Source organism: Dreissena polymorpha, chromosome 1 (assembly GCF_020536995.1).
Source record: "Dreissena polymorpha isolate Duluth1 chromosome 1, UMN_Dpol_1.0, whole genome shotgun sequence".
Lineage (NCBI taxonomy): Eukaryota > Metazoa > Mollusca > Bivalvia > Myida > Dreissenidae > Dreissena > Dreissena polymorpha.
The window spans coordinates 97,123,518-97,141,026 of NC_068355.1; the positions used below are offsets into that span (position 1 = coordinate 97,123,518).

General features: G+C 39.0%; 2 protein-coding genes across 2 annotated transcripts in view; one reads left to right on the forward strand and one right to left on the reverse strand.

Moving 5' to 3' along the window:
• Positions 1 to 17,509, reverse strand: part of LOC127841555 (nose resistant to fluoxetine protein 6-like) — a 370,059-nt gene that overhangs the window by 41,255 nt on the left and 311,295 nt on the right. The window lies entirely within an intron of this gene.
• Positions 1 to 17,509, forward strand: part of LOC127841526 (RNA polymerase-associated protein CTR9 homolog) — a 73,344-nt gene that overhangs the window by 2,865 nt on the left and 52,970 nt on the right. The window contains exons 2-3 of the mRNA XM_052370401.1: positions 10,133 to 10,231; positions 10,785 to 10,936. Coding sequence (XP_052226361.1) covers positions 10,133 to 10,231; positions 10,785 to 10,936 — 251 coding nt within the window. The remainder of the gene's footprint in view (positions 1 to 10,132; positions 10,232 to 10,784; positions 10,937 to 17,509) is intronic.

Genomic DNA, 17,509 nt, shown 5'->3' on the forward strand with positions numbered 1-17,509 from the left:
GACATTCTTAGAGCGTGGAGAGGTCACTGCTTGGGCTTTAGCATCTTTCGCACAGACTATTTTAGGAGGCGAATGCTCTGTCGAAAACCCGGTCTCATCAACGTTCCATATGCGCTCTGGGGCATCAAGCAGACCATTGCGATGAAGAATGCTTCCTAGCTCCTCGAAGTACCGGTCAATCGTAGCCTTCGATGCCGTCTTTGCTCGCTGTAAGCCAAGCTTCTGAGGCTTAACAGCTTTAAGTTGGGCCCAACGCTGCATGTATCCATAGAACCAGTCCGAGCTTAGCTCCCCTTTGGCCCTGACATTCTTCCCCAGAGAACGGGCATAGTCTGCAGCCATGCACCTCACATCAGTTACAGAATACCCATAGCCGATATTGGCCATAAAAACAATATGGTCCGCCAACTTTCTCTCCTCTTCACAGGTAAAGAGTGTCTCTGCTCCATGTTTACAGTTAATGTCAACATTTTGCCTTGTCCTATCCCTCAATGTTGACTCCGGGACATTATACACTCTTGACGCTCTGTACACGGACATTCCTCCAAGCGTAGCATCAAACGCTCTCTTGAGGTTGTTCTTGTCGTAAGGCTTCTTCTTATGATTTGACTCTCTAATCTGAAAAACAATTTGAGTTTCATCTAAGTTCAACCCTCAAATCTATTAGCTAAATATTGAAGTGTTTATAGAGCCTGACCTATCGAAATAATTTTTAAAAAATCGGTGGTGTGTAACCCCTTCACAAAGAGAATAATATTGGTAGTGTCTGACCTAAGCAACCGACAGCAGACGAACTTAAACAGCGAAAAAGTTGAAAGGGAAATTTCATTTTAACATGGATTTTTACATAATTTTGGTTAAAAATGATGTTTTAAATCGATTTTGGGTAGTTACTTACCAAAAATCTATTCATACTGGCAGCAAAAGATGTTTTCTTTCAGATTTCAAAAGTAGGTCACGCAGGTTTGTTTACAAACACAATCCAGAGGGCGCTAATGAAATACCGCGAGTCAAAACGACCCGCGACTCAACCGGGTTTGAGTATATTTGGTATCCCAGTGTGACCCAAATTCGACGATGTAACGGTTACATGAAGCAATATTTAGCAAATTATGAAAGAAAATGAAATGTTTAATAGCACAAAATAATAATTTTAAACTCGGCTGTATTACTTTGAGATGATTCCAAGACAATAATCATCCATTTAATCAATACAAATAGAACATCGTCGAATTTAGGTGTCGTCGAATTTGGGTTGCGGTAGGATACATTAAACTACGTTAGCGTTACCGATCGCCGAAATCGCCATTGGCGATTACAATTCCTAGCTGGCGATTAAAAATAAGATTTTCATGAAATTGGCGATTGAGAAAAAATAGACCCTATGCTTTACAAATGCACACTCTAAATGCCTGTTTTCAGGCCGTATCAATCGCCAGAAACATCGCTAAGATTACACAGATAAAATCCTTACCGGAAAGGCCCCAGGGGATAATGACGACCGCCTAGGTCGATAATCCACATGGCTAATGTCTTAATTGGTCAAGCTTTACACTGCGACCAGACTTTTTTAACATTTGGGTTACTTGGCTATTTACGCGATGACTGAATCACTGAAGCGTGCCGTGTATGACCTATGCTATAGATGTTATGATTCAACGTTATCGAATCGACCAGTACGGAATTGTCGTTTAATCAGATGGGCGGAGTTATGGCATTGACATAGCCACTATAAACTAATTTCCCAAGACACAACGATTTTGATTGGCTAAAAAAGTAGATAAGAGTTACTTCCCTTTACGGTCGCTATGCGACTTGAAAGACCGATTTAGAAAGTGAGTTGCAGATTCTGGGAAAAATGGATGCTGCGAGCGAAAATGGAAAGTCGAAGCAACAGAAATTAACACAATTCTTTAGAAAAGAAAGCGGACAGAATAATGTAAACTCAGGAAATGACCAAATGTTAGGTTCGCGATCGGAGGACGTCTAAAATAGTGCAGATGTGAATGCAGAATCAGAAACGTCTATACCTGTCAAGGTTTACGGTTTCGTCGTGAGTCTCACGGTTTTTGACGTGCAATGGCGGTCTCATGCTGACTTAGTAATTTCTAACGCATTTCTTCAAAAACAAAAAAAAATGTTTGGATTTTATAAAATGTCGTATAATTACTTCCGAGACGGGCGGGCTGCTTTAGTGGTTTAAAACCTAAATACCACATGTACCGAAAACTGTTTAACGGTGTTAGTGTATCATTATCACTACGCCACTGGTGTCTATGTAAACAAATAAATTGGCTGCAAGTGGCTCACCAGCAAAGAAAACTTTTCAAGCAAAAAGAGCTAATTTCAGAAACAAATAGTCTTAATTTTGCTCAGAAAATAGCCCCAAAACGCACCACAGACAATCTTGGATCAAAAAAAAATCCGGGGGGGGGGGGGGGGGGCATGCCGCCGGACCCCCCTAGATTTGGCGACTAAGTTTTTTTCCTTAGCGCCAACCTAGATTAAAGCATACTAGTTGCAATAAACTAACTCCCAGCTATTGACCACAGGGACATTTACTAAAAATTCTCTACATACTACAAATAAATAGACAAGGGATACAACTGTAAAATTTCCAGCACAACACCATGATCTGAACAAAAGCAAAATAATTGCTTCCAACAGCAATAGTTGCACCAAATAAACAATATAACAATAGCCAAGACATTTATCTTTCAGAATATAACTATCTTTATAGCAGTCAATGCGTAAATAGTTTTCTTAGAAACAGAAGTTTCATGAAAAACTGTAAAACTTTCGAACTCGGACAAAAGTGTGCACGGTTGCTGGAGCAGTGCCCCAGATAATTATTCGGTAAATAGGGTTTTCACCCATTGATTTTGAAAAATAGGGTGATTTCATTCTTGAAATAGGGTGAAATGAGTTATAAAAATGCATACTTTAAAATTATTGCTGCTTTACTTCTGTTGAAGCTGCACACTTGTATTGATTCAATAAAAATGCAAACTATCATAATTAACTTAAATAAACCAATTCGGCACTTACTGGCCCTTGCTTTGTTGGTTCGAAAAAGTTTGCAATCGACTGATATTTTTGCGAAACAATCGGGGACGTCTTTCGACCTCTCATACATTTTTATTTCGCATCGTAATTGAAAATTAAAGTACAGACGCTTTACAAATACATGCACAATGAACGACGGATAAAGTCAGATTAAAAACACATGTATGTTGTCGTAAATAATTTGGTTATTTTTTTATCTATGAAATCTAGTCCGCAAAGCATTTGAATAACTTTGACTGTTTTCCTGCTCTGTCATACAGGCTCTTGCTGAATGAAAGTGTCATTAATAATTTCAAAGAGAAAATACCGAAAATAAGCAAAGCATTTTCGATCGAAGCTATTGTATCCAGGGTTTTTTTTGGCCCGATTTTATAGCCGAAATTCGGCTTTGTTCCCAATCCCAAAAAGTATACTTTTTTCCCAAAATGTGGCAAAAAATTCCCAATTGCAAAAGAAAAAAAAGAAAACAAAAATAATTTTTTTTTTTTTTTTTTTTAGAAAGAAGTCTTATGTGTATTTTTTCTCAATTTTAATTCAATTACATCTAACAAAGTATTATACGATGTTTTTTCTTTAAATTTGAATGATTATAAAGAGTTAAATCAAATTTAGTATTTAACTAATCAGTGGACTTTTCGTGTGGAAAAAAAGGCTAATAAATTTATTTTCCCAATTTCAAAAAAATGCCGATAAAATTCCCAATTCCAAAGCCATGGGCTATCTTCCCAAAAAGTGGAAAAAAAACCCTGGTATCGTACGCATCAAGTTTGACGAATTTGCGTAAACGTCAAATTTGTTGCTTTTTCAATACGCATGATTTTGTATTTCTTTGCGTTTTATAACAATTTAATAGGGTGAAAGACGCAGATACGCAGCTTATCTGGGGCACTGCTGGAGGTTTCGGTAAATGACAAGTTTGGTAAATTGGATTTATATAGTAAATGCTGTGGAGGTTTCGGTAAATTGGTTTTTATAGAGGTGGTATACCTACAATGAGTTGTTAATGACACCTATTATTTGCTTACAATAACATCTGGGGCATATATTTGCAAACTGTGGATTAATTTTGAGTTGAGAAATAAATGCTTTGCCTACGGTAAAGAATTAAGGGGCATGAATGAGCTACCTCTGAACTTTTTAAAACAAATTCTTTTAGGAAATTGTAGGTACCAAACCAAAAAAAATATAGATTGAATTTAAAATGTAACTCTATTTAAAGTAAATTTACGATTTAAATAACTCAATACTATTTTTTTTAATAATTGGTGCTTTTATTTAAATAACATAATAGTAATAATAAATGATGATTTACGACAAAATCAATGCAAGATCTTCAATTAAGTTTAATGCTTTTAAAAAAAGGTTCTTGTAAAATATTGTAGACATGATTTATTTAAAATGATTTCAGTTTAAATATAAAGCGCATGTATTTTAGACCACCGAAAAGCACTCAATTATTATTATTATTTCTTTCTGGTTGAGAAAAACACAAGAAAAAAACACAATATATAACATATAATACATGTACGTAATTTATAAAAAGAAATATAATGATACGCGTTATGTTTTATAATTTTGTCAAGTGTGCGTGCCATTGAGCGTTGAGTTAAGCGAAGAGATGCGAACTAAATTACACATAATTAAAAACTGATAAAAATGACATCTAACATAACGCCAGCAGACCCGATTGAATACACTCGTGTATTAGCAACATGCTGTCGTGATCCCTATCTTATCAGCTTAATACACAGGCACCTGGCTATTGTATTGGGATTTACGGCCAAAATAACTGATTTCATTTTATTGCCTGAACAAAACCGTTGAACAAATCCGTTGAATAAAAAAATACTAACTGATTAACTTTGTAATCCGTTTTATTTACCATATATTATAAATAAGACACATTTTAAAAATGGATACAATATAACAACTTATTGGTTAAAAACATATATTAAAAAAACAAAAAATCATGACCTAAAGATAAACTTTTAATATATAAATTACCTTCCTTGATTAGAATATTAAAATGTTGCAAGCCTTGGCATTTAATATTAACACTTTGCAAACATCTCTAAATTGATAACATCAACTCCTTACATTTTAATCAGATAATTTAATTAGTGCCAAACAACTCAATTAATGTACACACTTATCGACTAAAGGTGCGATAATTCCTATTTATACCAATTTATCGAAACCTCCACGACATTTACTATATAAACCCAATTTACCGAACTTGTCATTTATCGAAACCTCCATAACTCGTGTGCACAACCACTTTGACATATTTTGTTCCATAATTTAATAATACTGAGCAGTTCAGCAAATTTTACCTTGTTTTATAATCCAAATATAATTTATGAATCAAAGTAGACAACTTTTATGATGGCATATAACTGCATATGTGTAAAAACACCGTAAGTCTTAAATTGTTTACATTATCTACTATCTTCAAGCATGTGTACATGTACATGCAAGTTGTTAAGTAATGTAACAGGCAAAGTGATTGGTTGGCTGTTTCCTGCAGTGGATAATTAACCAATCAAATCGCATGTTCGAAATACATGAAGTGTGATATCTAAAATGAAAGTAGACTATTGTTATTGCGACATTGAAGTGTTTTTATACGAATTTCCAGCAAAATATCACAATTAATTGTAATTATGTTATCTAGGTTGGCGCTAAGGAAAAAAACTTAGTCGCCAAATCTAGGGGGGTCCGGCGGCATGCCCCCCCCCCCCCCCCCCCCCCCCCGGATTTTTTTTGATCCTAGATTGTCTGTGGTGCGTTTTGGGGCTATTTCCTGAGCAAAATTAAGACTATTTGTTTCTGAAATTAGCCCTTTTTTGCTTGAAAATTTTTCTTTGCTGGTGAGCCACTTGCTGACATTTTGCAGCCAATTTATTTGTTTACATAGACACCAGTGGCGTAGTGATAATGATACACTAACACCGTTAAACAGTTTTCGGTACTTGTGGTATTTAGGTTTGAAACCACTAAAGCAGCCCGCCCGTCTCGGAAGTAATTATACGACATTTTATAAAATCCAAACATTTTTTTTTTTCGTTTTTGAAGAAATGCGTGAGGAATTACTAAGTCAGCATGAGACCGCCATTGCATGTCAAAAAAAGTGAGACTCACGACGAAACCGTGAACCTTGACAGGTATAGACGTTTCTGATTCTGCATTCACATCTGCACTATTTTAGACGTCCTCCGATCGCGAACCTAACATTTGGTCATTTCCTGAGTTTACATTATTCTGTCCGCTTTCTTTTCTAAAGAATTGTGTTAATTTCTGTTGCTTCGACTTTCCATTTTCGCTCGCAGCATCCATTTTTCCCAGAATCTGCAACTCACTTTCTAAATCGGTCTTTCAAGTCGCATAGCGACCGTGAAGGGAAGTAACTCTTATCTACTTTTTTAGCCAATCAAAATCGTTGTGTCTTGGGAAATTAGTTTATAGTGGCTATGTCAATGCCATAACTCCGCCCATCTGATTAAATGCCAATCCGTACTGGTCGATTCGATAACGTTGAATCATAACATCTATAGCATAGGTCATTACACGGCACGCTTCAGTGATTCAGTCATCACGTAAATAGCCAAGTAACCAAAATGTTCAAAAAGTCTGGTTGCAGTGTAAAGCTTGACCAATTAAGACATTAGCCATGTGGATAATCGACCTAGGCGGTCGTCATTATCCCCTGGGGCCTTTCCGGTAAGGATGTTATCTTTGTAATCTTGGCGATGTTTCTGGCGATTGATACGGCCTGAAAACAGGCATTTAGAGTGTGCATTTGTGAAGCATAGGGTCTATTTTTTCCAATCGCCAATTTCATGAAAATCTTATTTTTAATCGCCAGCTAGGAATTGTAATCGCCAATGGCGATTTCGGCGATCGGTAACGCTAACGTAGGTTATATTTAACTATAAACAGAAACTAGCAAATGAATATGTACGTTCAAAAGGGGTTAGTTTTAAAGGAATATGGAAATTAGAACTAGAATTATCAGTTTTCAGTTGTGCACACTTGTGTCGCAGTTAGGATTTTTGAGCTTTTTTGCATGAAAGGTATCGTTTTAATTTAATGAATGATTGTAGTTTATTGCCAAGTTTATTTTCTGAAAGATAAATGTCTCTGCTGTTGGTATACCGTTTATTTTGTGTGATTAATGCTTTTGGAAAAGATTTTTTTGCTTTTGTTCAGACCATGGTATTGTGCAGGAAATTTGACGGTTGTATCCCTTGTATACTGTTATATAGTATGTAGTTTTTTTCTTAAAGACCCCTGTGCTATTGACCCTCTGGGTCGCTTGGAATTGCAACTGATTACGGCATATGCCATGTCAAGTCTCCCGCCCAAAATTTTGGCGGTACTTTAATCGGTAATATTAGCAATATAAACTATTTTCCGGCATATTAAAACACAAACAGATCATATCCTCCAATTACAGGGCTTTCCACAGGCCATTTAATGATCCCTCACCGGGGCGCTTGATTTGCGAAATCAGAGTCCCCGGGGCGCTTGAAATTTTCCGATCAGTGTATTTTTCAGTGAAAAGAAGGGAAGATTGTAAAAAAAAAATCAATGGTTTCTCTATCAGTGTATCAATTTTCCCTGTTTTAAAAGAGCACTCGGTACCTAATTTCACAAGTAAGCGCCATAAACACCACATGGGGTGATGGATAATCCACTGAAAAGAGAATAACATGACGCGCGTATCGATTATTCTAGCCACATTACAAAGTCATTTAAATGCTGACAAGGATGTATCAGGTAACTTTCCAGTCGTCAAACTGTGATGTTCATCGTCCAATCGGTTACGCGAATGCTTATGAGGGCGGGGTTAACTATCGACCATTATTTTTGAATGACGTCAGGCACGATGTAAAAGTTTATAGCAGCTTGATTAGCAAGAAATTGTACCATTTACGTAAGATAAAAAGTACATTAAAGACGGTGTCGGGCATCATCATCACCCTTTTTTTACTGTAAACAAGTGTTACCTATCACTCATAATAAATACAAGAAATTAATTGCAAGAGGTAAAGAAATAATTACTTCAAGCGAGTAAGTTGTGCAAATAACTCCTGGTTACAATAATGCGATAACAATTTAATTCCAGTACATGTATATTTCATCATGTCCATTTATAACGATTTTCTGGCATTTATTCGACACGTAATGCGTTAACAAATTTTTGTTGAATTAATTATGCACACTTGTAAATTTTTCGTCCGATAATCGATACTTAGAAGACTGATGATGGCAACCGGCCGTAATCCTTGTGAATTTCATGCATTATTCCGTCAAAACATTTATTCGACTTAAGTGTTTAAACAAATTATCGTTGAATTCATAACGCAACTTTTAATATTTATTAAAATCTCAAATGGGAATAATTAAATTTGTAATCAGAAACCCTTTCCCGTAAGTCGACGTTAACGCGTTTTTAATCCGAAACACACTTCTGAATGTAAATGTTACCGCAACATTAAAATATTCTTGCTTCAAATTAGTAGTGCAAATTTATTCTGTGTCGAATCTTTTTCTCAATTAAAAAGAGCGCCAAAATTATGAAGCATGTACAACGTCGCGTGTATCGTTTTAACAAGCACACAACACGTCAGAGGATTGACGCAAGTTCAGAGGCAATATTTCATCAAATTTATAAATAGTCAATTAAAATTTATTTGATACTATAGAACAATGGCAAGGTTTGTTTAAATATTAATTGAGAGCTTTTATCGTAAATATTTACCAGAAAGTGATTTATAAAAACGGAATAAACGGGATTATCGGATAATATATATTTTAAAATGACAGGGGGATTTTCTTGAAGAGTCAAAGCGCACCAAATGACGTCTTTCGACGCTGTTTTTCTATGAGTTAAAACGCACCATAGAACGTTACTTGACATGTTAAATTAAATAAATATCAACGTCGGGAGGGGACACTACTCCCGAACCACCCCTATCAGCCCCAGGGCGCCTGACAAAAATCCTGTGGAAAGCACTGAATTACATGTACCTTGAGTCGAGCGGTTAAGGAAACAACTAAAATAATTTCTGAATTAATTCAAAGTATGCCGCAATAAAAAATATACATGTACCTAAAAAGGTTTATTTAATTCATGTTAAATCCATGTCAAAATTGTTTATTTACAGCGTGTTTAACCATGCAAAGCTGATAGTTCTATACACACCCGCAAATGACATACACTACTCGCGTTGTTTATTTACCTTAAGTCTAGAGGTCACATCCAAAAAGCGAAAGTACTCGATTGCAATAGGCATGCGGTCAACAAAACTTCGAACGAAAATTAGATTCACTGAACAAATTTCGAAAAACTGAAAGGAATAAAGTTTAATTTTTTTTATAACTTCTATTTACCATTTAACAAGTTTCTGTTTTATCGGGCGATCTTATGTTGAGCAACATTGACACTAAAAAGTGCTTAAGAATTGTAAAAAACAAAAAATGTTAGCAATTTGTTCAAAGAAAATTTCGGCATACATGTTGCTATTAAAAGAGTTGATGAAATAATCATCCAATCGTGACAGGGTATACCCACTGAACATGTTGATACGGAATGTCACCTATTTTCGTGATGTACCCGCACAGATTGTTCCATGCAAAATTTTCTGGGAATCATTAACAAGTAAAAGAATTTTCTTTAAAATAAATCAAATACATGAAAGTATGTGTTTACACTAGCGCAGTGGTCTGCAATTTATGTGCAAGTTTAATGACCAGTACCGAAAAAAATGCACGGAATAGGCATATATTTGGATGATTTCAGTTTAAGTAAGATTTTTAAATGCAATTAAACTGTTTTTTTTCCCTCACTTTAGTCATGTCTGTAATTATTTTGAAGCATAGTAATGTTAGTTAAACAAAATACTCAGAGTGCATGCGTGTGACGTCATCACTAGAGCCGTGTTCTTAGGGTAAACAAAGTGATTGAAATTAGGTCATGCTCAAAATAAGGGAATCGTACGATATTTAACTATTAAATCTCCTATCTTTCTGCTATGTACATTCCGGGTATTTCTCTTTGCAGGTTATTGAGCTAGATTTGTCTCAGCTTCCTGAAGGAGAAGAAGTACTCAGCATTTTAAGACAAGAGGTTGCCCCATTGCACATTTGGTACACACTTGCTGTAAGTATGCATATAAAGGAGTTTTTTTGGGGGGATGAGATGTATGAAATTACTGTCAAGGTTCATAGTACATTTGAATTCAATGACTCTTTGGCCAAGCTGATTTACCTTATTCTGAAGGGCTTAAGTGTTGCTACATGTACATAACATATGTATCACTCATCAATTCTATGTGTCATGCAAAACTTTCATTTTATGTATTTTTTAAGATACATAATTTCCAGGTTGCTGACATTTGTGAAGAAAGTGCAATAATTAAACAAAAGCAGTTATTTATTTCTAGATTTGGAAAGGTTATGTGGCCTGCCTAAATGTTACCTTTCTAGCCAAATATACCGAAAACAGTTATCATCTGATTCTTACCACAAACACACACAAAAATAAGTATAACATATATTTTGTATTGACTACCAATATTGACAGATGCATGTAAAAATATACAACAGGCCTTCATGTTTCCAATTAATGACAATGTGTATAATTCATTTTCTTGTTTTATTTTTTAGCCCACTTCTCTTGTTGAGCCTGTAAATTCTAGTGAATTTTGTTTTAGCTGGAGTATTACAAACAGAACTATGCGGAAGATTTTGTTAAGATCCTGGAGGCGTCTAGGACAGATGCAGGCTTTGATTACCCAAACAGCGACAAAGATCAGATGAAGGCTCTAGACACTTTGGCTGCCTACTATGTTCAGAAGGCTCATAGGTACCTCCTAAGTCCCTAATATATTTGTGTCTTGTTCTGAGAAAACAGGGCTTAATTCATGTGCGTAAAGTGTCTTTCCAGATTAGCCTGTGCAGTCAGCACAGGCTAATCAGGGGCGACACTTTCCGCTTTAATGGTATTTTTAGTTTCAAGGAAGTCCCTCCTTACCGAAAATCAAGTTTAGGCGGAAAGTGTCGTCCCTGATTAGACTGTGCGGACTGCACAGGCTAATCCGGTACGACACTTTACGCATATGCATTATGACCAACTTTCACAGAACAAGACACATTTAATAGCAAGTTGACAAACATGAATCACTCCATCTGTCTGTTTTCTCATTTTGTTTGCCCAATGCTTTATCAATTAAAAAACACCATCCTTTTAACCGTGTTTTCAATGAAGTTTAAGATGTAGATCAAGTTTAGGATTGCACAATTGCTTTAATTAAAATTTATTTGTTAGTTAGATGTTAAAAAACCTTGTATTGTGGCATTTCCTAGTTTCTTGTTTTTGTTAGAAATCAAATATAAACTTTTATTATGCCCCCCTTCGAAGAAGAGGGGGTATATTGCTTTGCTCATGTCGGACGGTCCGTCCGTCCGTCCACCAGGTGGTTTCTGGATGATAACTCAAGAACGCTTGGGGCTAGGATCATGAAACTTCAAAGGTACATTGATCATGACTCGCAGATGACCCCTATTGATTTTGAGGTCACTAGGTCAAAGGTCAAGGTCACAGGTGAAGGTCACAGTTACTGGAAATAGGCATTTTAATATCATAAATACGTTACCTGTTATCTCTAGCTACCCCTTTCCAAGGGAGTTATTTCATCCGGAAAATATTCAAGCGCTGGGAATCGTCCACCTCTATAAGAATCCAAATCAGGTTAAACATAGTACAATGCAACCTAACAGGAAATCAAGAACCACAACTCATCTTTCCTTTCCGGATAAAACCATGTGCACGCCTATTTTAGGCTCAGGACTTATGTGTTCTTTTCACTGTGTTTTGGCGGAGTTTAAAAGGATAAAGTTTATTTATCTTTTATTTGTATCATTCGGTTTATATTTCTATACTTTTTGTTGCAGTAATTGTCATATTTCTGCTTTTGCTGGGTTTCTTTGTTTGCATCGTCGCTCATGTACATGACGTCATGAGCACGTGAACCACGAGGAATTCGTGCCTATTCCCCAATAAGTAATTGAGGTCAATTGGACAGCGTTCTTTGTGTTTACATTTTGTGGTTTAACTTTTTATTTGAATTTATAATCATTAATTTGTCTTTTGTAGGTTTTTTCTGTTTCTTTTATTTCAGAATGAACTTACAGGATAGAGGTTCTTGTGGTCATATCAAAGCAAGGTGGGATTCCCACGATACTTGCTTGGCATGTACCGGTTGCACATTTAATAACAAATGTGCGGTTTGCGATTTGTGGGCTTACGACGTATGGACAAAAGCAGGTCGCCGGAGGACGTCGATCAGCCGCAAACGCAACGAACCTCCATCCGACGTTGATTACCCGGTGACTCCACTGGTCAAGGATGACCAGCGGTTTTGTCAGTCACTGGGTACCGGGCAAGATGGTGTTGTTGTCAGTCGATCGTCATCAGATCTTATGACTCACACCATGCATACCGGCGACATTGATCATGGAACGACTGGATCAATGTCAGACCACATGGCAGCCGCCATTCTACGGTCTTTGTCCGGTGACGTAACCGGTCATAATATGACCGGCCGGTCACCGGTCCGGTCCGGTCACCGGTCATGTCACCGGTCCGGTCATGTCACCGGTCCGGTCACTGGTCCGGTCCGGTCACCGGTCCGGTCACCGGTCCGGTCATTGATCACCGGTCCGGTCACCGGTCCGGTCCGGTCACCGGTCAACAGTCATCAGTCATCAGTTGGGCCTGCCACCGATAACACCAATCGCCGGTCAAGAAGAACTCGGTCTTCATCATCGGCGTATTCTTCTACATCCGATTCGTCGTCGAATACATCGTCTTCATCAAGGAGTGGACATCGGACACGCTCTTCTTCGTCGAGCAGTTATCATCGTCGCGGCGCTCATAAGCGATCACGTCGTCACTCACGGAGACGGTATTCCAAAAAATCTCGATCTCATCGCAGCCGATCCACATCTCGACAGCGCAGCCGATCCAGATCTCGACATTGCAGGAAACGAGGACGTCGGCAACGTTCACGTAGACAGCATCGGACTTACCATACGTATAGTCGTTCACCATCGTGTTCCGTTATGGAATCGCATGTTTCCATGCCAAATGTGTCGGTTCCAACGTTGACTGCCACACGTATTGCATCTTCAGGAGCTCATCTCACTACTACGGCGTCTGTGTCAACACCACGGGTATCATCTACAGTATCTAGTCGTGTACCCCCTACAGCTACCCTGTCGAATCCTGATACACTATGGATACAGAATTCGGCGGGACATTTTGTACCGGTCAATGCTGATAATTTACCTTCTTCCGGTTTACATTATCAGTTTACTGAGGTCGGGGATGATCATTCGCTGTTACCAGACAATTACAATCCGGTACAAGATATTCTCACTTCTGTTCCTGCTGATTCTATACAAACCGCTGGTGTTGTAGAGAGTGAGGCTGATTCAGATGCAGAATCTAATGTTGAGACGGATCAATATTTAGCTCCGATTGGTCAGATCTATGAACTGATGTTTCGTACTCTTGGTGAAGATTACTGTCCAAGACCTGCTGAACTGTCTTCAAATGCGACGATTTCTGTGACAGAACAACTTTTTCGTACATTTGATCCCAACAGGGTTATTAAGTCGACGGCTCGTCCTGACCCACGACTTCCCATTGGTTCTACTGTTCTATCTGTTCTTCAATCATTGGAATCAGCTAATAAGACTATTCCAAAACGAGGAGAAACATGGAAAATTACTAAGGAACTAGCTGATCCAAAACACCAGGAAGGTAGTAAAAGTTACAAACCTCCTGTACCACATGCAACATCTGGGTTGGATTTTTCAAAACTTCCGGTTCCAGATCCGGACATAAGGAAGCTATCTCTTGTAATGCCAAGTGGTTCCAATTCAGTTTCTGTTCCGTTTTCAATGTTGGAAACTTGGGAAATGAGGGAACGTAGATCATTAGGTTTGACTAACCAAATTGACTTCATGCTAGCGACAATTTTACAAATGGTGTGTGATTGGTCGGAATCTGTTCCGGAGGAACTCCGTGATTTGTTAATTCATCTCTCACTGACCACACTGGCCTTATCTCACACTTCTGCTTCTTCAATGTCCGAGATGCTAAGGATTCGTAGAGATCTTATCCTTACTTCTTTACCTAAAGATTTTCTGTTGGAACCTGGTATGAACTAGCTCAGAACAGCTCCTCTCACATCAGGGTTTCTTTTTGGTGGAAGGATACAAGAAGCAATCACAGCTGACAAGGATGACCAACTTCATGCTTCTTTAGCTAGAAACAACTCTGGACAACGCCAAGGGGTCTTTAAGCATCCTGCTTCTAGGCCACCAGCAGTTCCAGCATTCAAGACGGCTAAGAGAAATAACCTTTTCTCTAAAAAGCCTTCTTTTAATCCACGGTCAGGTCCTAATAGGCAGTCTTCCTATAACAGACCTTCTTTGTCACACAAGTCTTCTAATAAAGATTCGGGGAAAAAGGGCAAACCCAAGCCGGGACAGAGGAATTTCAAACCTTCTACCGGCAGGGGCGCACCTCCTGCTTATCAGCCCTAGGTCCCTTCCCTTTCTACCGCCACAACCTCCGATGCCGGAAATACCAGTCGGGGCCAGACTTTTCCACTTCTCAAATCGATGGCTTCAAATTACTTCAGACGCATGGGTTCATTCTCTTGTGACAAAAGGCCTGACTTTTCAATTCGAAAAAAGGCCTCCACTTTCTCGCGTCCCTATAGAGCTGGTATCTGGGCATCCACATATTCCAGAGTTCATTCTCGGGCTCTTGGAAAAACAGGCGGTAGAAAGGGGTCAAGATCCTTATTCTCCAGGATTTTACAGTCGTCTTTTTCTTGTTCAAAAGAAAAATGGTTCCTGGAGACCAGTAATAGATTTAAAAGTGTTCAACATGTATCTCCTCAAACCAACTTTCAAAATGGAGACTCCTTCTTTCATACGGGAATCCATCAAACCCCTGCACTGGGGGGTGTCTTTGGATCTGGAAGATGCTTACTTCCATGTTCCTATACATCCCAACTACCGAAAGTACTTGCGATTCGCCTTTCAAGGCCAAGTCTACCAGTTCCGGTCTATGCCTTTCGGGTTGGCGACAGCCCCACGAGTTTTTACCAAACTAATGTCGGCAGTCGGATCACACCTCAGAGTTCACGGGATTATTCTTCTTCAGTATTTCGACGACTGGCTCTTACACCAGCTCGATCGTCAATTGCTTCTGTACAACCTAGAATTCTCTTGGAAGGAGCTCCTCTCGTTAGGGCTCCTTCTCAATGCAGACAAATCAGACCTCATTCCTTCACAGGACTTTACGTTTGTGGGAATGAATTTCTTGACCCACATCAATCGGGTCAGAGTGTCTATTCAACGTATATCAGACCTTCTGATGAAGGTCAACTGGGTTTTGTCCCAATCTCATATAACAGCTCAAGAATTCCTCTCTCTCAACGGTATCCTGAGCTCAGTAGCAGACTTTGTGCAGTTGGGACGTCTCTTCCTACGTCCTCTTCAGCACTATCTCTCAGCTTGTTGGAAATGGTCTCCAGGCAATCTATTAACACAGATTCCAATCCTTCCCTCCTTAAGGTCTCATCTTCAGTGGTGGCTAGACGAGGAGACTCTGTTGGCAGGAGTACCCCTTCTTCCCCCGCAACCGTCATTATATCTAATAACGAATGCGAGCAAGGAAGGGTGGGGTGCTCACCTGGAACCTCTCAGTCTTATAATTTCAGGGTTGTGGTCTCATCAGGAATCTCACCTTCATATCAACAATCTAGAAATGCGAGCAGTATTTCTAGCTGTATCTCATTTCCAATCACATCTTCGAGACTCTTGTGTGATGGTGTCAACAGACAACACATCTGTGGTGGCTTACATCCAGGCACAGGGGGGAACACATTCTCAATCCCTGTATCTGGAAACCAGAAAATTACTTGTTCTTTGCAAAACACTCAACATTCATCTGCTGGCAAAATATATACCAGGTCGCCTCAACGCCCTGGCGGATGGTTTGTCTCGCAAACACCAGTTACTTCCATCGGAGTGGACACTTCATCAAGAAGTGACCAACCAGATCTTTTTCAAGTTCGGTTATCCCCTGGTCGATCTATTTGCAACCAGAGACAATCACAGACTTCCTCTGTATGTGAGTCCAGTTTACGATCCAGCAGCGTGGGCAATCGAAGCGCTTTCGTTCGCATGGGACCAACTGGACGCTTACGCCTATCCCCCACCCATTCTAATTCCCCAAATATTGGGGAAAATCAGGGTGAGCTCTTGCAGGATACTCCTGATTGCCCCTTGGTGGCCCAGAAGATCTTGGTTCAACGATCTTCTCAGTCTCCTGTACGATTATCCCAGGAATCTTCCTCACAGGTCAGATCTTCTGTCTCAAAGCGGCAGACTACATGCGGACCCAAAAATGTTCCACTTACACGTCTGGCCGTTATCAGGCAATCTTTGCAGAAGAAATGTTTTTCTGTCAGGGCTTCAACCCTCGTTGCTTCGGCAAGGAGAAAATCCACCAGAGCAGTCTATGATGCTCGTTGGAAACTCTTCTCCAATTGGTGTTTTCGAGGGAAAATTAATCCCCTCAATCCCTCTGCTAGACGAATAGCGGATTTTCTCATTCATCTTTTTGATGATAAGAAACTTTCTCTTAGTTCCATCAAAGGATACAGATCTATGATTTCGCATACATTGGCTTTCACTAAGTCCTTACAAGTCTGTGCTGATCCAGCTATTTCAGAACTTGTTCGAGCTATGGAACTTAGTCGTCCTGTATCTCGTACACTTGCTCCTAAATGGGATTTAGCTTGTGTGCTTGGTTCCCTTATTAAGGCTCCCTATGAACCTCTTGATCAGGCTTCATTACAATTCCTAACATGGAAGACCGTTTTCCTTCTTACTATGGCTTCAGCCAAACGGAGAAGTGAAATTCATGCTCTTTCTATCGAGGATAGTCATCTTCGTTTTGACTCTTCTGATGGTTCTGTTACATTGTTGTGTCAGTCAGGATTCCTTGCTAAAAATCAACTCCCCTCTATGGCTTCCAAACCCTTCAAAGTTCCAAGTCTATCTAGAACTTGTGGACATGAAGATGATGATAGACTCCTTTGCCCGGTCAGGGCTTTGAAGTTCTACCTTAAAAAGGTAAAGTCTATTCGAGGTTCTCGCAAGAGACTTTTCATTCCATTAAAAGGGGGGGGCGATGTGTCTGCGGCTTCTATTTCTCGTTGGATAGCCTCGACTATAAGGAAGCTTATTCTTCTCTTTCATCGAGGGATTTATCCCTGTTTAAGATAAGACCGCATGAATTAAGAGCTCTTTCGGCTTCGTGGGCTTATATTAATCAGACCCCACTATCTGA